A 24,301-nucleotide genomic window follows, 5' to 3' on the forward strand; every position below is an offset into this window, starting at 1 on the left:
CACGCGCCACTTTCCGGACACGCGCCGCTATCCGCGGGGTTTGCTATAAACGGGGTTTGTTATAAACTATAAAGAACGTGCGATGAAGTAAGTTCGAGTATAGGGAACACAACGAACTCGCTATTATCTGGCCACCACGTGTTCATACCTTTTTGACTTTTATTAAGGATGTCGCAATCCCAGTTGGATTTGTCTTAAAATAATATTTTTATAAATAATATAAATATTTATCGTTGAAATTAATTATTACGGTTAATCTTTTAAATAATATAAAATTTAAATCGAAAACCAACTCATAATATTGTATTTAACTTTTTCTATATTTGTATTATATAAAAAATAATTAATGTTATTTGTTAATATTAAAATAAAAGACATGGGAGAACATGATGTATCAACTCCGCTAGGTATCCCTTAATTTGTAATCATACTCCTTAGCTTATAATTTGAGAAATACTATTCTTTAAGAAGAAAGATTCGAATCTCCCAATAACAATACTTGCATAAGGATATTGTGATTGAAATACATTTTATTATTAGACTTAAAAAGATATTTTTATTTATATTCGATTATTATCAATTTTTTTTAATTAATCACTAGTATCTGATTTATTGACTGACTAATCCAGATCGAGTACTACAGATGAGAGGAAGACCCTCCCAACCCATATTGCTCCCTTCACAAATGCCATACTTCGAATTCCTGACTTTAATTAAGGGACCTAGTGCCTCATCCCACTAGATCAACTGGTTGTTGGTGATTATTATCAATTTTAATTGTATTAGTGTTGTCTTTAAACTCTTAAATTATATTAATATTATCATTTGATTGATAGAAATTGTTGTTGAGTGTTATGATATGAATTAGGGATGAGTATTTGATTTAAATTCGATAAATTTTGACTCGACTCGATTATGTAGGGTTAATTTTTGAAAATTCGTGTGGATTGAATGTTTTGAAGGATTAGGTCATGTCGAGTTCGAGTTTAGGGTGAGAAAACTTTACCTGACACAAGAAAATATTATAATTATCACTTATATATTTACAGATAATTACATAATATATATGTGTATTTCAATTATGCCCATATTTTACCTAATAAAAATGTTATACATATGTAAATGTGTGCGGGTGTGAGTTTGTTGTCCTGAAAATCAAGTTGGACTCGAATCGAGTGGAACCTCCTTAAATCAGTGTCAGGTGCAAGGGGAGGGGTCTAGTTAGATTCAAGTGGACCAAAAACTCAGTCTCATCTGATCTATTACTATATCTAACATTGATATAACAATTAATTATATTGATGTAACGGTTCAAGATGATAACATGATAACATTATCATTATAATAACGTAGTAAAAATATTTAATTGATATTTTTTTAAAAAGAATGGTAATTTAATTAATTTTAGAAAGATTGAAGATTTTTTAAATATATAAAAACTTTTATAACATATATAAATCGAAAGACGAAACTCCTCTGACGAGGATACAGAACATGTTGGAGAGCCATCGAAAAGCTCAAACAAAATGAAGGGTTTTGGGTTCCGGTTCTATCTCAAAGGAGTTGATCAGGAAGTAAATCGAGATGAGTTTGTATTTGGTGAGTTTTGAATGTGCATATAGAACATTTTACAGGATCAAAATCACTGAATTAAAAGTAGAGGGACTAATTAATAAGTCAAGTAATGTGCAAAAACTATTCATAAATTCAGACCTTTTCCAAGCTATCAAGCATTCAAAAACAAAAAAGAAAACTTCGAAGTTAAAGATGGAGATTCCTTTCATTTTCAGTTGAAATTATGCCGAAAAGCATCGACGAGAAGGAGTGCCTCTTCCGGTCTCTGACCACTCTTGTAAACTTTGAAGTGTAACTCGCAATGGCTCCTGCTCGACGCGCTCCATTGTTTAAGCAATTGCATCGAGTAAGGACCCTTAGTGTTACCTTGTGGACTAATGCAATACCATATGGAGGAATCATGATCTGCTGATGTTTGGTGGCTCGTTGCAATAGCTGCATCGTCTATTTCATCGTCGCTTAGATCAATCACCTCGACCTGGTGGTTTTCCACTTTTACATGCACACCAGCGTCGATAGGCTGAGGTAGCTTTTCCCCAGCACTAGCAGCATCACCATGTTTACTTTGCTTCATCTGATGAGAAGTTTTAGTTTGGCTGTCTGCAGATTCTTCTCAAGGAAGCAACAGAGGAACAGGCTTCCTTGCAGCTTGTATTCCATCATCGCTTAAATGCTCACCAATGAGGACAGGACGAGGTAGCGTTTCCCCAGCACCAGTAGCATTGCCACATTTATGTTGCTTTCCGGGACAAACACTTCCAGTTTGGCTATCTGTGGATTCTTCTTTTGGTGCCTGTAACTGAGGAACAGGTGTCTCATTACAGCTTCGATTTACTTGAGAATTTTGATCCCTCGTCGTTTCATTGCATTCAATGCTGGTAGAAAAAAACGCCTTCCTCACGTCTTGCTGCTTTCCTTCTGGAATAACTGCACCAAATGCATTTCATTAGTGTATAGTCTCCAGAGGACGAGAATTCGGGTCTTTCCTATCTGTTTCATGTAAATCATGATCGTTCTATCTCCTCGAGACTCCAAAACGTTTAAATCATCATTTGACTAATAGGTTTTGGTTGCACCGGTGGAATCGATTAATGGCGTGATTATAGACACTACAAATAGAACTAAATAACAAATCAGATCAAACTTCTAGCCTCATTAATACTCTTATTCTTCTAATAGACGAAATAGAAATTATATTTCACCGTTACTTATTCCATAAGCAACCCCAACTTGTAAGCACATCATACCTGCAGCATCCATTCCATCATTCGGGCAACTAGAGACCACATTGTTCTCTGAAATGCATTTTTGAATTCTAGAAATTGATCCTGGGGCCGATTCAGATGAGGCTTTATGCTCTTCTCTATATTCTTTCAAAGAGTCCTTCAAGGCAGGTTCAGGCTCTGCAGCCTCCGCAACCACTTCTGGAACCTCATGAAGTAGGCGGGACTGTTCCGAAGGTGTCTGAAGTAGTTGCAGTTTATACATGTACTCCGAGAGTGTATAAACAGGTTAAGGTTCACTGCCTTCTTCTCAAGATATGTTTACTACTTTCGATATACATCAGCATTGTTACCTACGGAAATAGTGATTAATTATCAACAGTTTTCTATATATCTCGGTACGATAAACTCGTGAAACTATATCAAAGGATATTCTCTCCTCCATCCTTTCTCATTTGCCCGGTTGATCTGGCTTTGCAACAAAACCAACTCGTTCTTAATCCACTGGCATGTTATTCAAAACAATACAGAAAAATTAGTGTAAAAAAAAAACTAAATTTCAAAAGAGTCCTAATTCTTATATACCGAATTCATAATACTTACATGTTTTGTCATATCCTCGTGCAGGCTTCTGGCTTTCTGCTCATGCTGCAGCTGTCCGACAACGCATTCAGGTTAATATTTTCTTTTATTTTTAGTTCCGATCAATAATTCATTTCTCATACAAAGTATGTGGTTCTATTTTGCTCTTTGTTCTTCTCCAAGTATTTGTGTGTCTAACACTCGTGTCTGACACATGAATATATTAGCCCATACCCGTGCCGGATACATACTGGTATCATACACTCACAACCGAGTCCAAGTAACATAGTTGTATACCATATAGTATATAAAGAAATGTAAAGAAAATACAATAATCATATTTCCAAGAGGTGATCTTGTAAACCAGCTGCATGTTCCTGAAATAACTTAATTAAGAACTTACAACAGTAGGCCTTTCAAGCATGCGAGTTCCCATCCGCCGATTTAAATCTTCAATTTCTTCCTGTAAACAAGACTACACAGTTAAGCCTATTTGGCAATATGTAATGGTGCAAGATGGAAGAAGGCAACGACAAAAAAATACCTCGGTGAAGTCGTCATCTGAGAGCTCGCAAACACGAATTTCTTTTAGCCTGTTAGAAACTTGCAGGAGAATCGTAGAAGTCATCTCTTCCTTCATTGAAGTTTCCTTTATACCTACGAAGAAGTAATATGAAGAAGAGGCCAAATCGGTTAAGTTCGAATATATTCAAGATATAAATACATGATAGTCACATCCCACCTTAAGAACATCAACCGTTGAAGCAAATAGGCAAGCAACGGGCACAAGTTGTATGCATTATCGAAAGGATTTTCTCGATTCTTCTTTGTTGTAAAAGTACAAACAAATTAAACAATTACCTTTAACTTGCACTAGCATGTAAGAATTCTTCTGAAAGTAGTCATTAGGGTCTGATTTTACCCTAACGAAACTTCCGACGATTTTATCATTAAATTTATCGAGTTGTTTTGCTAGCTCCAGGACCAAACTCCTCTTCAGATAGACAAGTTTTATGTTTCCAGAAACTATTGCTGCCAAATAGCCTTGGCGCAGATTCGTTGCTATTTCCTTTTCCTCAAACTTCCAGTCAGGGCTTGACTTCCGCTGCCTTTTACAAGGCACGGAGACGTTGTCATCTTCCTCCAAACTAAATCCGACTGAATCTTCTGATTTCTCCAAGTTCTCAGAAAAATGAACTGTCAGTAGCTTATGGATACCGTTTTTGTGTACTGATTTCCTTCCCAAAAGAGATTGCAACCTTTCATCACATATAACTTTTTTGTTTTTTTCATTGAGAAACAGCTTGTTCTCGTTGCAGTATTCTGTGACTACGGTTACGACATCGTACTGAGACAATTCTTTTGTCGCATCTTTACCTATGGATGTCAGGAACTCAACAAGCTGTTTTGATGCCCATCCAAGGTATTCCCTTGTCTTCGGCTTTCCCTTTCTTTTAGTTGGAGAGAGCTTTCCTCTCTTTTTTTTCCTACATTGCACTCGACTTTCTATCCAATCATCACCCTCGGATATACTATCATCATCAAAGTCCCTGATGCATTCTTCTCTATACTTGTAGTTCGCTTGAGCATCATAATTTTTCCCGTTCTTCAACAAATGATTTGATGAATACAATTGCTGTGAAGTCAATCCTTCCTTTTCTTTCAACACCTCCCAATAGCATTTGTAAAGGTACTCGTATGTTGCTGTATCATTGAAGTCTACCTTCACCTGCAAATCAACCAGAACATAGTCAAAAGAACAAGTAATAGATAGTAGCATTCATGAACACGTGCCAACGATCTTTGGCTGAAAAGAACATAGTGGTAATTTGTCGAGAATGTCCATTTAACACCGCAATCGTTCCCTTGAAATTGAATGAGAAATATATTCCAAAAGAAACAGAATCTCGAGAAAGCAAGCTTTAAATAAATTTAACACAACTTAGTAGGAAGAAGCCCATACCCCACTGGAGTTGACATCCTTCTTGTCTTCAATAAGTAGTGCAAGCTCTAAACACATACTGCATAAACCCTTTGTCCCTTTGATTACTGCAAACTCGGTATCCCAGAGACAGCGCCCGCATACGGCGTATGGACAACAAAAGCAACGAAATTTCGCCAGTTTATCACAAATGACGCAAAAGTGCCAACCTGAAACATAGATCCATGTTAGCAAGTATATGATATTTTCTAACAATCATGCATCATTGAGTACGAGAAAATTTTGTCGAAGTAAGAAACTACATAGATGAAATTTAGCAGGGATGCATACAAATTAAACATTGTGAACCATGTAAGAATACAATATCCAATTATCATATCAAGGCAAGTTACATAAACTGTTAAATGTAACATAAGATGAAGAACACCATTACAAAAACACGAGGTGCAACTTCGAGCCTCGGTTTGATTCAAACGATTTGGCATTAGCATTTGGCATTCACAACAAAAGCAGAAAGGTGCAAATAGCCACAGATCAAAGTAATGTTCGGCTACCACCGGTAAACAAGGAATTTGTTACTTACGACAAAGCCACCTGTCATCGGTTTCCAACAGAGAATCATCCTTTCCGACGCATTGAGGATGAAAACTTTTGAGACAATTCCTGTAACAACCAAGCTGCATCAATTAGTTTGTTCAAAGAAATGTTGCCACCATACATTTCATTATACTAAAATTTCCTATAAAAGAAGTTCACAAACCTGATTTTAAACAGATTAAGGTTGCTTTAATTAGAATAATATTTAGCTAATAGAAAGCATCACGGTTGACAACATTCAACCACGGTGGGAACTTGTCTACGTGTTGTCCATGTTACATACACATATACATGCACAGATGGACCGAGTGGCAGGCCGGGTTCAAATTATAAATATTTTAGATATTTTCTTTATTTTTTCTTTTGATAATATGTGTTCATCTTCTAAAATTTTATAATTTAACCCCTAAAATTTTATAAATTAACCCATAAGTATCTGCATTCATTCCTTCATTCATTCATTCATGCATAAATAAATATATATATATATATATATACACACACACTTAAGCCCTACATGGTCTAGGGCAGTGTGAGGAGACAACAATGGTCCTACCTCCTCACAGTACCAGTTCCCCAACCCACCTTTATAAATGAATAAACAATGACCCATTGGCTTTTGTATTGTACTATTGTTTCTTTGCACAGATAAACTTGTAAACTGTTGGGTAAAAGGGTTGAGAGTTGGGAACAAACTCACTTATAGTCGCAAATCCTGAGCAAGCCACCATCTTTGCAAAAAAAGCAGTAATCTTCTGCTATATCTTCCTTCCTTCTCGTATTTTTCTTTGTCATTTTCCTTCAAAATTTTCCAGGGAAAAGAAAATCAAGTCTAAAACCTTCTTAAACCCAGAAAATCAAGCCAAAAACCAATCATTTTGCAATTGATCAGTCCAGATATGAACATACCTTTTAGAATCTTAAAACCCCAAACCTTCTTGGGTTTTGTCTCAAAGCCTGAAAAAAAAATTCAGAGAGTGAAGCAAACTTGATTCTGGGTTTTTTTCTTCTTTTTATAAAGTTGGCGGATTCCGGGAAGTGTTAATTAATGGGAATGCAAAGAGCCATCACTCCAAAAATTAAAAAAAAAATCCACGTTAATATTACTTATTTTTGTACAGACTGTATAATTACTTTTGACACACACACACATATATATATATATGGAATGAATTACATGTTTGATTGATTTTGGGAATTATGTACAAATTAATCAGTTACAAAATAAGGATATCATTTGTTTATGTTTCTCAGGTCACTGCCACTGTCGTGTTGATACTTCCTAATCAGTATATGTTTAAAGAAATATATATTAATGATTTTTAATTAATTTCAATGGTATCCATGAAAGAATTATACATGTGTATGTCAAAAAGTAGAAGTGACTAAGTATTTGAAAAGCAACATTAAATTTCAAAGAGGTAGTTTAAGATTTTACGTAGAATGACAATTTGTTATAACTTGGTGGATTTCAACTTAATTTTATAGTGTTAATTTTTTAACTTTTTATCTAGAATGAAAAATATTCAATTTGATATGTCATAGGTCAATAATGTAATTTTCTTCTATATGTTTAGGAATGATTCTTATAATATATATTTATATATTATACTCGTATCAACTTCAAATCGATTAAAAATATGATATGACATGTTCAATTACCGTCTCTAGTTTCATATAATTATTGAGTCATTTAAAATTTAATTCATGAAAAATATATTTTTTTTGAAAAGAATTATAAAATATAACTGATTAATATATCTTTATTTTCAATTTCTCATAATACATTTTATTAATAAAATAATACTATTTTAAAAATTAATTAAAAATAACTATTAGTTTAAAAATTATTTTTTCATGATGACATTTAAGTAATTTGGCCTTCAATATTTACACGTATAAATATTAGAACTTAGAATTAATGATGAATTTTACATTTGTTTTGGTTCGGATTTGAATCATTTATAGATTCATGAAATAAGTGTGCCAACTCAATTTATTCTATTCACATCATACTTTCAATCTTACTTTGTTTAAAATAATTAATAAAAACTTTATTTTTTTATTAATATAAATTTCAACTTTAAACCCAAACAACTCAATCGCCTGCACTAAAAAATTAAGATGCAAACACAATTTTATTATGTTTTAGATAATAAAGCCAAGAAAATAAGTTCATCATATGAGAATATAAGATAAAATAATAAAGTTAAGGGCCACTGTCGCTAAACAAAATCATCAAATGTTTCATCCTCGTAAGATTGGTCTTTGCACACAGACAAAATCATCAACTCCAACACCCAAATTTATCTTGGAGTTGTTTTGAAGGTTTTCTTTATTTTAACAATGCATTGGTTCTTTTCTTTCCTGTAAGGAAAATAAATCATTGATCAAAATTCTTCATTTTGTTTCGGTTCCGAAACAGATTATAATAAAAAAAAGGGCAATGAATCAGGCAGTCGATTCTTTCAGATAAGCAATGAGGTCGGCACGATCCTGCGGCTTCTTCAATCCAGGGAAAACCATCTTCGTCCCAGGAATATACTGCACAAAATCAAATTTACAGGCAAACAAATTCAACAATGAAATATCATTCTCGAGGAGAGAGAGAGTAGTGTAGATATATCTATACTTCATACCAATCTAAACCCACAAAACTGCACCAAATGCACAATATCGCCAAAATGCAAGAATAGTAATACTAATTGGCATATGTAATGCAATAATGCAATTATCACATAAAATGACACGAACAAGCAAGAAGGCGCTATACCAGGAGAAATCAACATTAACGTGAACAACTACTATACCATATGAGAACAATCTTGTAAGAAATCACATTCTTTGCGTGTTCCCCCTTTGTACATAAATAAATTCTGATCACTTCATATCCTATACTTAAAGCAAAAAAACTTTTTTTCACCCAAATGTCATATTTCATTAATGGAACCCGATGATCAATCAGTAGCACAAACAATGTTATGCTGACAACAAGGCAATCAATATCAACCACTTCCATGTTAACACTTCCTCAATAGTAGTATCGGTTTCAAACCCCGGGAAACACACTTGTTGGGGGAAATTTATCTTAGAACACAATGTTATGCTGATTTGGGATTCACTAGTTTTCGAACCCCCCCCCCAACCCAAAAAAAACGAAGTAATTGTTTTCATGTTTTGGACAGTCATCAGTTCACATCCTAAAAAACAAGCTCATTGTAATATATAAAAACTATTGACACATAAAGAAACAGAATTCATTACCAGCATGGTTTTCCTTGCGTATTCAAAATTTACAAACATACAATAGCATGCAAATCTCACATCATCAAACTGAAAATGATAAAAGACTTGCACATACCTTCTTGGGATTAAGCAAATAGTCATACAATGTCTTCTCTTCCCAAATTACAGCCATATTTTTGTTAGCAGCAGAGTAGGAGTATCCTGGTGTTGTACCAGATTGCCTCCCAAAAAGCCCATTCAAATTTGGCCCTGCAAATTTCAATAAATCTCAGCTTATGATTCCTTAAACTTCGACATAGTAGTGAAGTTTGGTGGATCACATCAATTAGGCAAGTTGGGTTGGTTTTTGGTTTGATCAATCCAAATTGGAGTTAAGGTTGCTTTGAATTCAGAACATTTTGGGTTCGGATAATTATAGTTCAGGTCACTTTGAATTCAGGTAGTTGACCTTTTTATCAAATCAGATTCGGATTCTGGTCGATCATATCAGACTTCAGATTAGGGTCAGGACCGGATCATATCGTTTCAAAGCAAATCGTTGTATTCGAGAAACATACACATCCTTTTAAAAATTTAAAACCGGACCGGTTCCAGTTATCAAATAATAATAAATAAGCTTTGTAACCAAATAATAATAATAATAACAATAATAAATAAGATTAATAAATCTAAGAACAAACAAGATTCTTCTTTTGTTCAGAAGAACAAGCAAGATCAAAAACTCCTAACCAATAATAATAATAACACACACGAAAATGAAATGAAAGAAGCCGCTATACAAGCAAACTGATAGAAGTAAAAAATTATTATCTTACAAAAATGAGCACAAAATAAATCAGATCTGAGAGAAACCGACCTTGCTTGTGGCCGGCGCCTTTTTCGACGGTGTGGCACTGAGCGCACTTAGTCTTAAAGATCTTCTCCCCGGATTTCAAATCTCCGGGCGGAGCTTGTTCGAATGTGGCCATTGCCTTTTGATTTCAAATACTTTTTTGCTTTTTGTTCGTCTTTGTTTGGCGTAGCAGGTTGAAAGTAGCGGTGAAGCTTTTGCTAGGGTTTTGGCGTACCACTAATATATTGAGTAAATTTTCTCGAAAGGGGAAAAATAGTATTTGTTTATTAGAGTAAACTACTATGTTAGTCACTGAAGTTGGTTTATGTATCGATTTTGTCATTAACTTTAAAAACTTCAATTTTTCTATTAAACTCTTTTTTTAATAGATCGTTAAATTATTAATAGTTAAATGATGTGACAGTTTAATGCTGATATAGAAATTAAAATTATTAAGTTTTATCTATTTTTCAGTCTCCTTTGAAACTATCATTTTTTATGTCTTTTGCAGTCACTTTAGATACTAATGAACTCGTCTCATTGTTTTTTATTATTTTATCAATTTATTTTTTTATCAGTTAAATTTATGACTTTTTACCTATTTTCAGTCATCGTTGAAACCATCATTTTTTTTCTTTTACGGTCACTCTAAACATTAGTGAACTCGTCTTGTTAATTTCTATTATTTTATCAATTTATATTCCTTTAATATCTCTTTTAAATTCACGAAATTAATCACAAAAACATCATTATTAATGATTTAAGATTTTTTTTAGAATTTAAGAGTTTAGCATTTGTTCAAAAATTATAAATAGTGAAAAATATTCTCTTAGAAAAGATAAACAACATATTGAAATTAATCTTATCAGACGACCGTTGAAGGAATGAATGTTAATAGAACATCAAACCTTTAAATAAATCTTCATTGATTCAAATTGAGTTTTATAGGAAATCAATTGGATGAGAAGAAAGATGAATTAAACGAAAACATTTTTATACTAATTATACAACAAATGATGATTAGTGACAAGGGAAGATTTAATAATAGTCAATTTTTTACAGAAAACAAGCCAAAAATAACATTGCCATCTCATCGTTAACGTTCTAGTGACAGAAAATAATATTGAAACTCTGTTAAAATTAAAGTTTTTTAAAATCCAATGACAATCGGTGTATTTAAAATCCCCATAATTAGGAGGTCATCCATGCCATTTACCTAAATAATTTTAAGTCAAAATTTTATAACCGGTTTACTTAACAAATTTATAATATATATTATTTTAAAATATACTTATAACATGAAATAAATAACTACAATTTTAATAAATTAAAAGGCAAAAAAGGGTTTCGATTAAAAATTCCATGAAGCAAAAACCACCATATCTAAAACTACAGGGAAAGCAAAGCACCCAAGAACGAAAATCCTGATTGAAAGCTAAACCCTTTACAATCAGTTTCTTCTTTACCATAAAATTGATATTCACCACCACTCAGTTTCCTTGCCCATGAACATGTCTAGTAGGAGACCTCATCGGCCAGCCAACACGAGCAGGTGAGCCTGGAGGGCTCCCACCCCGGCTAGGAGAAAAGAGGCTCAATTCCACAAATGGCCCGGATGAGGTCTCCTCTCTTACGAAAGTCCGAAAAGAAATTGATCCACGCTTAGTAGAGGCGTCGGAACTCCGTTCTAGGCTCATTGCAACACTTCCTTCAGGATGACCCAGATTAGCAAACAGTGAAGCAGTGTCATTATCATCGAAAACAACCCTTCTCCGAGCCTCCAAGTCATTAAGATTCCCAAGGGCTAGACAATCCGCCACCGGGCAGTATACAAGTATGACAATACAGACCCAGCACAACATAGTTCGGCAAGAAAAGCTGAGAATGCAAGAGCTTCAAACAGATATTTCTCTGGTTTAGAAAAAACAGACAAACCAAGTAAAATCACCCTTAATGGAAGGAAAGTCGAAACCGAGAAAATTAATGTATAAACTCTCTTCTGCAAACCCTTATTGATAACCAATTTCAAAATCCGCCTTCCGAGCCATAATAAATAGGCAGTCAAGGCAGTGGCAAAAAGCCCGAGAAGAATAGTATTCAGTAAAGGGTAAGTGCAAAGAGCTATGTCATCAGAATTTTGCATCCCCGGGGCAGCTACTCTAGTGAAATACGGTGGTAACTCTCTCCTAACCTCGCGTAACTCGGATCCAATCAAAATGAGAAATAGTTGAAGAATAAACAATGGGAGGCAGAAGAGGAGAACACAGCCTGCTATTTTCCCATTCCATTTTTGGCTGAGGATTCCCGTGTCTATATTCTGTAAAGGTGCACGGAGAAGAAGCACGAGAGTGAGGAAGAGGCAAGGTTCTGCAAAACCTAGATTTGAAACGATGTAACATTTGCAGACATTTTCTTGCCATTTAAAATCAAGTGCATTAAACACTTTGCCTTGCCTCCTTAGAAAATTTAGCCGTAGAATTTCACCGAAACCCCACCAAATGGTGAACAAAACAAATGTGATTCTGATTATCCAAGGACCACTGAAGATACTGAACTGATTAAATTCTAGTCTAAGAACATGCGAACGCAAGTAAAATGTGTATCCGATGCACACCAAACCAAGAAGAATCAACAGAGCAACTAGACAAATTGTCAACACACCGAATGCTTCGGCAAAAATTATCGTCAGGGGCATTACCCGAAACACAGATTCCACGCATGCTCCCTGCTAGCATGGACGCAATGGATCCTCCGACGTACAAGCAACCTTCTGAGAATTATATCTAGAAGCTACTACTGAACCAATACTGGATGACATAAAGATTAACCACCTAAGAAGATGAATAAGCAGCACAATCAATAGAACTTATCTTCTTGCTGGTCCAACAGATCCATGTAAGTCAAGCATTAATCAACTCAACAAATATCACAAGTAGACAGCTGTTTCACCAACTAACCTTCAAGTTTTCGCTCAGACTTCAAATATTTGATCCAAGAACCTGTGGAACAAAAAAAAAACTATGAGTGAAAATCTATAACAAAAGAAACATTTCAAAGTCTGTAAAGAGGTTAAATAAAATCTATAATGAAACAAAGATACACATTCATACGCATATGACCACGAAGCAAGTCAGTGAGTCAGAGACACACAATCACCTAATACACAAAACATCCTCATGAAAGAACTTCAAATGTGTTGGATGAAAGCCCGAGTAAGACCACTTATATAGCAGTCTATATGTGAACAGATATGAATTGCAATAATTACATTACATGGCAGAAACGGCTTACAGGTCATGTTGCACTGGCACAGACTAATCCAAATTCCAAATTACCATACAAAATCGTAACGCCAGTTTCATTTATTCAAGTTCGAAAAAATAAGAAAACATTACCAATTTTAGCTAATACATGGGTATTCTTACGTCTCAGCTTAATTAAAAATTTGAGACAACAACCAGTGACAATTCAGGCCAAAGTTTCCCAATCAATATTAGCAAAAGTACCGCATCACCGTTAACGACTATGTCAGCAGGACAGCGAATTCCAGCATGTCATCTTTATTATACATTCAAGAATCAAGACCACAATCAATGACAATACAAGGGCATACATTTCAGCATTAGCATAAGAAAAAGTAACGCATCACTACTAACGTCTATGTCAGTATGAGAACAAATTGCTGCATGTCCTTTTAAAATGACAACGAATTCTTGTGTGCCATATTAATTAAACATTTGAGACACCAATCAATGGAAATACAGGCCATATGTTTCCAAAACAACATAACCAAAAGTAACAGATCATATTGACTAGACAAAAAAAAAACAGATATTAGGTAAGAACTTGAGATATTTAAGTAAATAATCACCGTGTATGAAAGACAAGTTCATACAAGATTAGCAAATCAAAAGCTACACTTTACATCATTTAGAGAAATATACTAAAATCAATCCCTAATAAACTATATCTGATGTTCAATCAAAATATCCACATAGGTATACAAGCAAAACGGTTATAAAAAATTCAAAGGGAATGATCAAGTAATAACACCCAACAATTAGCTCCATTTTATCATCCAATAATCCTATTTAACACAATATGAACAATATCCTACACATGCCCTTAACGACAAAGAAGATGAAATATACCTAGCCCTAACATATCTCACTAATCGTTAGCATACAAAGCACATTATACTTAATGCCCTCCCTCATAGAAAAAGTCCACCATAATAACACAGCAAATTAGTTTCTTACATTCACAACTCAGAAACATATATATAACATGAATGACGTAAAACCTCGGTATAAATGTAGACTGAAAGTTTTCCATTCTTTCTTTATGTAACTAACCCACTAGAACATATATGATTTCTTCTAAGCTTAATATAATTCTAAAGGATAAGTTGAAAATCTATACATTTCTTTCCTATTCTTTTCCCTCCGTTTATCACAATTACAAATTATTCAAATATATACTAAATTACTATCTTTAGCAAACCAACAATCCAAATCCAAGCATTTTTTTCCAAAAGAAAGAATGAAATACACGAACTAAACGTCAAATCTTCAACATTCATTTCCATCAACGGTGCATGCAGTATAATCATTAAGCTAAAAGTCCCCGAAAATTTATAAAAAGAACAGTAACTTCAGTAACACCGCAACAAACTCCAACAGAACCAAAATGAGTGAAATTTAGGTCATCGAAGAGCTTACGAAGCGGAGAGTCTTAATCCGTCGAAGTCGGGAGACGAAATGCAGAATCGAATAAAAGGAGATCGAAGGAAAAACCCTAAAACTGGATGTGAAGTGAAAGCCAAGATGCGGAGAGAGGAGAGAGAAGTTAGCGGAATAGGTGAGTGGGGATTTGTTGGTGACAGGCTGTCTCCAGCTATGTTATCCGAGCCACTTGCTTCGTAAGTTCTTCGTCTGGGATCAGGCTCGGTGCGTTTTCCGTGCCTACGTGGCTTTTTTCATGTCGGCGTTTCAAGCGATTTGCTTACTCTTAACTGATCTGGGATAATCCGTCAAAACATCCCCAAAACTATTGCTTGAATTCTAAATTGGTCTCAATTTTCAAACTTTCCAATTAAGTCCTAAAAATATAAGTGTAACCCCTAGTTGCAGTGTTTTTTTTTCAAAAAAAAAACACACTTTGTAACATTAGCCATGAAATGAATGATACTGATTACAAGAACGTTTGAAATACATGAAGGAAATTAAAAAACCATAATAACGAAGTATAGTTGGATAATGTAAACTGTGCGAGAGAATATGCAACATTATTACTTGATCGACGAATAGCATGAAGAATAATATGACGATGAACTCGAAATAAATCTCAAGCTTCAGTCAGATGAAAATTAGTAGCAGACAGATCTGACTGTGAGAAGAACAACTATTGGACAACAATTGATGCATTACTCTCTATTCAAACATGTGAATCTCTTATTCGAGTGCTAGGTAAACACCCATGATAATAGTCATTACTTCCACGAGAGCAGCATTGCTGGGGCCATTGATAGGAATGTTGCGGGCAGCAAGCACCATTCCATGGTGATACATAGCGAGAAGACCAATTTATTTAACGTTAAACATATTTAAAATACTTTAATCAAATATTAAACATGTATTGTAATTTATCACTAACTATCATGATAGATTCGTATTTATTTAAAAATATATCACATCAAATCTATAACAGTACTAAATGGTTATGTTGATGAAAGTATATAATTGATACAAAATTAGTATTTTAAAAATTTTATTGTAATATTTTAAATTTTATATACCAATTTAAACTTTAGGCCATAGTTTAGGGATACTTGGTGAATTAACCCTTGTTTTTCTCTACTCTTTCCTTATGAAGAGCGTGGTTTTATTATAATTTCTTCATAAAAAAAATCGAGATTTTCGTTTTCTTCTTTTGGTATGAAATCTGATAAAAGAGAAACAAATTAGATTTTATTTTGTAAGAAGGGACAAATTATTTACTTAATATGGAATATATTATAATTATTATAAATCATAATCACTAATAATAATCAGTTATTATTACACACAAATCAGATTATAATCTAGAATAGAATAATTTTTGCACCATTCACAAGTAATAACATTTGAATACATTTAAAAAAATATTTGAATAAAATCAAATTTAAACATAATTCACACATGCTTTATACATAGTAGACGTGACTCGAATTTAAAGTTATATAATTTATATTAAACATAAATAAAGATGGTTAAAATATCACGAATTTTAATATGATTTTATTTTATTATATTTTATTTGAATTTGAGATGAACCAAATGGATTTTGTGAAGTAGAGTGTTGGGATTAGGATAGAATCAAATATAAGGTAAAATATTTTTTGATCTGATATGAATGAATAATTGTTATAATCGCTCTAAACATATTTAAAAATAATTATTGTAATGTTTTTTTAATTATCTATTTATTTTATTGAACAAGAATAAAATTATTCGAATCAAGTTAAAAATAATTTTTTATTTTAAAATTAAAGATAAATTAAAAATAAATGAACATCACAAAATATCAAAAATAATTTAAATTTCGATATATTAAAGGTACTATAACCATTATTTGACCTAAAACAGTATATGCCAAAATGTTTTCATAAGCGAAAAACATTGCATGTATAGATGAAATTATAGGGTGCTCGCATCTCTTGTGTTGCTCGAATTCGATTGAGTTAAAATTTGATTAATGTTCGATTTAGATTGATTTGATTTGAATTCGAATTCGATTCAAAATTTTAACGAGTTGAGTCGAGTAAGGTCAAACTTGACTAATAAGTTCACGGGCAATTTGTTATATTCTTTATATTTTTTAATGAACACGAATTTAACACTACATAACTTACGATCGACTCGCCTGATATACCTTTTAGGCCAACATGGTCTTACGTCAAACAAGCTTCTTCACGTAGGAGGTAGGAATATAAACGGAAGTATACTATAGAATGATTTTATAAAATTTAAAAGCAATAATATATTATTAATAAAAAAATTATTTAAATCATATGATAATTTAAAATTTTAAAATTACAATCGATCATCTATCCCTTCGTATATCTCTAAATCTCTAAATAGAAGAGATGACTAAGTGGAAGAGCTTAGCCATCGCCATGTCGCCGAAAGGGGTCCCTCATCGCCTGTTTGATCGTTTGACCCTCGTCTTGTCGGAGTGTCATCTTTGTTATTGTGGACAAGCTGGAAGCGTCACCTTTGTGAGGCCTTGTACAACCGATTTTGTTCGAGCTGAAATAAAAAAAAGGTTCAAACTATGAACAATCTGTATCAGTTAACCACAAAATTCGTATTATAATTTCTAACCATTTTTAACTAAAAAAATCCATTAAAAACGAATGTTAACAGTTCACTATATACACCTGGCAAAACAATGTTCTGGTTTGTTCTTTCCTAGGTTTTTAGTTGCATGAACATTTGTTTCTCATTTGTTCTTTCCATTTTGTTTTATTCTTCAATTTCTGGTTAACTTTACCTGAAGTTTGTTTTGATTTGTTTTGGGGTTCCATCATTTGGTTTAAAGAACATTGTTTCCTCAATTTCCATGCATCTGTGTTCTTGTAGATCTGCAGTGTAAGTTCATCATTGAACGAGGCGAATTCCTAGTTCGTGAAGTTTTACACCATGGGTTGCATCTGTTCGAAAGAAAATCAACCAAATGAATATGTCGAGGATATTAAACATGGAGAGAAAGAGGACTCATCAGAAGGGTACAAGGAGTTGTGTTTCTCCGGAGAATGACAATGTCGCGGCGGAGACGAACGCCACTGCATGGTTGATCTCAAGCCAGCAGCCGAGTCAAAAGTTGGGTTCCGATTATGAGGAAAACAAGTTGGCATGGCAGTCGTCGAGAAGTTTAAAAACACCCCATCACAGCTTCAAAGGGGACTATCATTGGATGCAATGGCTAGGGGTGGAGAAGGGCAGCAGCCGAGGTTTTCGAGGCTTATGAGCGTGACCGGTGGCGAGAGAGGTGGGCAGATCGTTGCCGGGTGGCCGTCATGGTTAGTATCTGTCGCCGGAGAAGCCATCAGTGGGTGGATTCCTAGCAAGGCAGACTCATATGAACGGTTGGAAAAGGTTTGTACCATACCTATTTTCAAAATTTCGAGTTTTCTTATTTATGCTTAGTGCTTACTTTGAAAGTTGTATCATACATGCCGCCTATTCTTGTTATAATTATATAGATCGGTCAAGGGGCTTACAGCAGCGTGTACAAAGCTCGTGACATCGAAACGAACAAGATCGTCGCATTGAAGAAAGTTCGATTTGCTAATATGGACCCCGAGAGTATTCGATTCATGGTGAAAGAGATCATTATTCTGCGCAGGCTCGATCACTCAAATGTTATGAAGCTTGAAGGTATAATCACTTCTAGGGTGTCTGGAAGTCTGTACTTATATTCGAATACATGGAGCATGATCTTGCAGGGCTTGCAGCAACGCCAGGGATTAAGCTCACGGAGGCTCAGGTATGTTCGAATACATGTGCATAGGTTATTCGGGCTTTTCAAGTGCTGAAGTTTTCGAGATTCTGGTGCAGATCAAGTGTTATATGCAGCAGCTGCTCAACGGACTGGACCATTGCCATAGTCGAGGCATTCTGCATCGTGACATTAAGGGCGCAAATCTCCTGATAGACAATAATGGTAACCTCAAGATAGCTGATTTCGGACTGGCAACTTTTTCCCGTGCCGATGAGAAGCAACCTATGACGAGCCGTGTCGTAACTTTGTGGTACCGCCCTCCGGAGCTTTTGCTCGGTTGTACAGACTATGGAGCTGCCGTTGATCTTTGGAGCGCTGGTTGCATTCTTGCAGAATTATTTGCTGGAAAGCCTATCATGCCTGGAAGAACCGAGGTACTTGTTGCTCTACCAATAGGATGTGCATTCGAGTTTTTGTAGTTAGTCGATTTACGGGGCATGATGATCTCAGCATTTTATTCATTGTAGGTGGAGCAACTGCATAAAATCTTCAAACTCTGTGGATCGCCTTCAGAGGAGTATTGGAAGAGATCAAAATTACCGCATGCGACCATTTTCAAACCTCAACGACCGTATAACCGTAGCATTAGGGAGACATTCAAGGACTTCCCTGCTTCTACTCTGGCCTTTTTGGAGGTTCTTCTTGCAACAGAACCCGAACTTCGTGGAACTGCTTCTTCGGCACTTCAGAGTGAGGTAATCAATCTCTCTGTTAGTCCAATTGCTTCTGTTTATGTCGATTCCTCGAGAATCAACATGTTGCTGAAGTTAAACAGATAAGTTGCATATGAGTTATCCTACATCATTTCGTTCACAGTTCTTTACAACAAATCCTCTCCCCTGTGATCCATCAACTTGCCCAAGTACCGACCTAGTAAGGAGTTTGATATCAAGCTTCAAAACGACGAATCTATAAGGTATTTTCCGGACTGCGGGAAAGTTCGCGGAAACAATTCCTTTGGAAAGGTTTCCAGAGAATCAACAGCGATCCTTGATCCAGAATTCAATGTCGGATTACAGCCATCTATTGAGGTACCTCTTTAGCTGTAAGATGTATTTGCTCATGCATGTTTATGACAGTATGTTAGAGTAACTATGGTGCTTGATACAGAACCGGCAATGGCAGTTGAACACTAAAAGTTTCATTGAAGTAAATCGTACAGGCTGCCCTACTGAGCCTCCGAAAGGAATGCCTAGAAACGTATACTCTCATTCCGGCCTGTCAATGCACCGTGGTAACTTCGGATCATCACGGATTATGAACAGAAACAAGATCCCATCTATCAAGGCTGGTGCTCGACAATTTGGAGCAGCAGAATTGTCCCGGTTTTCTAACTCGGTTGCAGTAAGAGGCCATTCACGGTTCCATATGACCGGTCCACGCTGTCCAGAAGGGCATTTTAAAGCCGGATTTAGCCATCTCGATAATGATCAACCCTCCCATCGTTATTTAATAAGCCGAACTCTTCACACCTTTTGTCCAGGGAATCGGCAATGGTAAGGTAATGTTATGTGTTAGCAATCCATGAAAAGTTAGTACCATATGCTAACAGTTCTGTAACACACAGGTGAAGGGTTATGCTCCGAACAAAAACCGAATTCATTGTTCGGAGCCACTGATTCCTCCGGGTCCTGGAGAAAACCTTGACGAAATGCTGAAAGAGCATGAGAGACTAATGCCGTATGCCGACCGCCAAGCTCGTTCGGAAAAGACATACAATAGTGAAAAATGAGTTTGATCGTAACCGACCGACGGAGTCAAGTTTGCCTTGCAAGGAAAGAAAGGTGACAACACAACCGGCTTTGTTTTCCAGTGTTTTGTTTCATCCCAAAGCTCAGCACCAGCAAGTAAAAGTATTACAGATTAAACATCGTATAATTTTTCTTCTTCTTCAAAATTAATATAATTAGAAAGAAAGAGTTACATTTTGTAAAACAATAAAATTAAAACAATATCACTATAGTATATTATTTTTACAAAATTGCATGCTAAAGTTTTATAATTTTTTCATATATTTTTCATCAAGTATAATTTGAATTCCGTTTTAACATGGTTTAAAACATTCGCATTGTAGTTCACTTGCGAAAAAAATAGATTTATACCAAGTATATATTTTGTAATTAGCACTGTCGAGTTTGAGTAGTACCAAGCTCGACTCGACTAGAAAAGTGTAAAATCAAACTTGACTCGATTAAAAACTCATGAATTTAAAATTGTCAAGCTCGACTCGAATTTGAAAAAACTTGAACTCGAAATATTCTTGAACTTAGCTTAATTGAAGCTCAAACTTGAATTTGAACCTAAACATGAAGTATATGAAAGTCTTATATTATATTTTTTAAAAAAATAATATATAAATATAAATATTAATAATAATTTAATTTAATTTAAAAAAATAAAATTTGATATATTATTTTTGCAAGCTTTTCGCGAATTTTTTTATTCAGGTATTAAGTAACTCGTTTCTGCTCATTAAGAATTTGAGTTCGAGTCGAGTCTATTCGATTCAAGAGTTGACCGAGTCGGTCTTAAATAGCTCGCAATCTATCACATCTAATTTACAACCCTATTTGTATAAGTTTAATTCAAGATAAAATTAATAAAAATTATACGATTTTTATATCCCAAGAGAATTTTTAATGAAATAATTTATGAATAAAACTTGGTCATTATATGGATGTTAAAATTAAAAACACCATCTCATATATAGGTTATATAAATTTCAGTTTACATAATATTGTTTATCCTACTCATTTATTTGGGAGATTTTAAGATTTATAATTTAGTGTTTAAAGTTTAAAATTTAAAATTTAGAGAGTAGAAGTTTTAAATTTTAGGGTTCAAATAAGTAAGATTACAGAAACATTACATGTATAAGACATTAAATTATTGATGATAAAATTTTACTGTTATTCACTATATTATGTCTACCTTACTCATAAGAGTATTCGATGTTAAATTAGATTCAAATAGTTGTTATAATATTAACGAATAAATATTTTATATAATATACGACGCTGTCACTTTTAAACTTCATTATATTTTTTTCCTTTTAAGAGGGATCAATGTACTTAGTGATGGATTTTGATATAGCCCGATAAGGTCTTTTTATTAAAAAAATAAAATTGAGTTGGGTTCAGTCGAGTTTTTTTTAATATAAGAATAAATTGATTTGGATTTAAAATAAAAATATCCAACTTGACCTGAGAATCATTGTATATTTGACCTTTATGTATTTAGAGGTAATTGGTATAACACTCATCTCTCTATATTTTTTTTTCAATTAAGTTATTATTTTATGAATTATATATATATATATATGTCGGGTACAATCGAGTGTAAATGTTTACCTTAAAATTGGGTAAAATTTCAATTCAAATGAAACTTCTCCATATTCAAATTAGATAGCAAATACAAAAAATATTATACTCGAATTAATTTTAGGGTGAACTACTTCAAATACCACTCACCTTTAGGCTCGGACTCATTTATGCCACCAACGTTTCAATTTCATTAATTTTAACACTAACGTTTAAGTTTAACTGCAATTATATCACTTCGTTGTTAATGGATTAACGACAAGATGACATGACATCTCCTTGCCGTGACGTTGTTGACGTGGCTCTCTCACCAAAACAATGTCGTTTTGGGTCGTTTTGGCATGACTGTGTTTGGTGCTAAAAAACCCAAAACGACGTAGTTTTGTTTGAAAAAATTTAGTAAAATTATGTTTTTGAGAGGATTTGAACTCAGGACCTTTTGAATAAAAAACAAGGCTTAACCACTACAACTTAAAGTTTTGATTTAATTTTACAAATATAATATACATAACATTAGTTAGTAATCCAAAAAGTTATTTTCTAAAAAATCCATGAAATTATTAAAATTCTAAAAAAAATCTTAAATTTCAGAAAATCTCAAAAACTCCTAAATTTTTAAAAATCTCAAAAAATATAAAATCGTAATCGTAATCTCTAAAAATCATAAGATTCATTTTTAGGGAGTTTATTTCTAAAAAAACCCCTTGAAATTATTAAAATTCCCAAAAAATATCTTAAATTCTAGAAAATCTCAAAAAACTCCTAAATTCCTAAAAATCCCAAAAACAAATCATAAACTCTAAATCATAATCCCTAAAAATCATAAGATTCATTTTTTAGGGAGTTTATAATTTTTTGATAATCCCTAAATTCAATTCAAAAAATAAATCTTATGATTTTTATGATTTTTTGGGATTACGATTTAAAATTTATGATTTTTTGGTAATCCCTAAATTCATTCCAAAAAATGAATCTTATGATTTTTAGGGATTACAATTTAGAGTTTATGATTTTTGAGATTTTTAGAAATTTAGGAGTTTTTTGAGACTTTCTGGAATTTAAGGTGTTTTTTTTAGAATTTTAATAATTTCATGAGTTTTTTAGAAAGTAACTTTTGGAATACTAACTCATGTTATGTATATTATGTTTATGAAATTAAATCAAAACTTTAAGTTGGTGTAGTGTTTAAGCCTTGTTTTTTATTCAAAAGGTTCCGAGTTCAAATCCCCTAAAAAACATAATCTTACTACATTTTCTTAAATAAAACTACGTCGTTTTAGGTTTTTAGCACCAAACACAGTCATGCCAAAACGACGTCGTTTTGGTGAGGGAGCCACGTCAGCAATATCACGACACGTAGATGTCATGTCATCGTGTCATTAATCCATTATCGGCGGAATGACATAATTGTAGTTAAACTTAAACGTTAGTGTTAAAATTGACAAAATTAAAACGTTGATGGCATAAATGAGTATGAGCCTAAAAGTGAGTGATATTTGAAGTAGTTTACCCTTCAATTTAAGTAGATCAAAAACTTGACTTAACACAACTCATGATCAACATTAAAACAAGGATAAACTACATTAAATACTACTGAACTTTGCTCGTTCACTAGTTTATACCACTAAACTTTTTATTTTTCCTATTATAGCATTAAACTTTAGTTTTATATTTAATTATACCATTCATCTCGTAAGTCATTAATAAGATGATGACGTGACTAATGGTTGCTAATGTGGCCTGCCACACCAAAACAACGTCATTTTGGCTACGACTATTAATGCCAAAGATGATGTTGTTTTAGGCACTCAATTTTAAGGATGTATCGATTTTATCATTAAACTTTTAAACAAGTTACTTTTTTGGCAGTGCACTTTTTGACTACCCATCATTGCCCGTCCTTAGTCTTTTTCGTGGCAATATTGTTATCAAAATGTTCACATTTCACTATGATATCTTCTCCTATGATTGGTTTTCCATAAAATCCACTCAAAATCAATGAAAATCTATTTAAAAATTTAACATATTAATAGTTCGATCTCTTTTAATAACCGTTCGATGAGGATAATTTTGAGATATGCTATTCGTCATCTCTAATTAATGCTTCTCACATTTTGGATTTTCAAACAAATACCTTAAATCGTGTAAATCTAAGAAGACATCCAAACATCTAAAAAATAATATATATTTTGTTTAATTTGATTGATTTTAAGTGGATTTCATGGAAAACTAATTCTAAAAGAAGAAAGATGAATAAATTGAGAACATTTTGATACTGATTTTATCGCAAAAGACGATTAATGATGGGTAATGATTGACTACCAACTGCGACGAAAAACTGTAATACTCAAAAAGTAATAAAATAATATCGTTTTGGTGCGACATACATCGTCAGCAATTGTTAGTCATGTCATCATCTTATTATTGATTTAACGGTAGA

At 33.6% G+C, this 24,301-nt stretch overlaps 3 protein-coding genes and 2 pseudogenes across 4 annotated transcripts; 1 reads left to right on the plus strand and 4 right to left on the minus strand.

Moving 5' to 3' along the window:
* Nucleotides 1-1,770: 1,770 nt before the first annotated feature.
* On the minus strand, nucleotides 1,771-2,180 carry LOC120150254 (zinc finger CCCH domain-containing protein 44-like). The gene has a single exon (XM_039162946.1). The coding sequence runs from the start codon at nucleotides 2,147-2,149 to the stop codon at nucleotides 1,787-1,789; it is 363 nt and encodes a 120-aa protein (XP_039018877.1). The 5' UTR covers nucleotides 2,150-2,180; the 3' UTR covers nucleotides 1,771-1,786.
* LOC120150253 (uncharacterized protein At5g08430-like) lies at nucleotides 2,176-6,714 on the minus strand. Of its 2 annotated transcripts, none has more exons than XM_039162945.1 (10): nucleotides 6,620-6,714; nucleotides 5,906-5,985; nucleotides 5,344-5,531; nucleotides 4,242-5,109; nucleotides 3,925-4,037; nucleotides 3,784-3,843; nucleotides 3,402-3,452; nucleotides 3,232-3,302; nucleotides 2,823-3,076; nucleotides 2,176-2,493 (listed from the first exon to the last, which is right to left on the minus strand). In XM_039162945.1, exons 1-10 carry the CDS (start codon nucleotides 6,712-6,714, stop codon nucleotides 2,189-2,191), a joined length of 2,085 nt encoding a protein of 694 aa, XP_039018876.1. In that variant the 3' UTR covers nucleotides 2,176-2,188. The 2 variants fall into 2 exon arrangements, with proteins under 2 accessions (XP_039018876.1, XP_039018875.1); XM_039162944.1 differs by having other exon boundaries at nucleotides 2,176-2,502.
* Nucleotides 6,715-8,200: 1,486 nt separating this feature from the next.
* Nucleotides 8,201-10,216, minus strand: LOC120150389 (cytochrome c-like). The gene is made up of 3 exons (XM_039163071.1): nucleotides 10,022-10,216; nucleotides 9,281-9,414; nucleotides 8,201-8,463 (listed from the first exon to the last, which is right to left on the minus strand). Exons 1-3 carry the CDS (start codon nucleotides 10,131-10,133, stop codon nucleotides 8,371-8,373), a joined length of 339 nt encoding a protein of 112 aa, XP_039019002.1. The 5' UTR covers nucleotides 10,134-10,216; the 3' UTR covers nucleotides 8,201-8,370.
* A 1,112-nt stretch (nucleotides 10,217-11,328) lies between these two features.
* On the minus strand, nucleotides 11,329-14,931 carry LOC120150643 (annotated as a pseudogene).
* Nucleotides 14,932-17,679: 2,748 nt separating this feature from the next.
* Nucleotides 17,680-20,442, plus strand: LOC120150629 (annotated as a pseudogene).
* The last annotated feature ends 3,859 nt before the right edge of the window (nucleotides 20,443-24,301 follow it).

The sequence above is a fragment of the Hibiscus syriacus genome, unplaced genomic scaffold (assembly GCF_006381635.1).
Source record: "Hibiscus syriacus cultivar Baekdansim isolate YM2019G1 unplaced genomic scaffold, ASM638163v2 tig00111022_pilon, whole genome shotgun sequence".
NCBI classification, from domain to species: Eukaryota; Viridiplantae; Streptophyta; class Magnoliopsida; order Malvales; family Malvaceae; genus Hibiscus; species Hibiscus syriacus.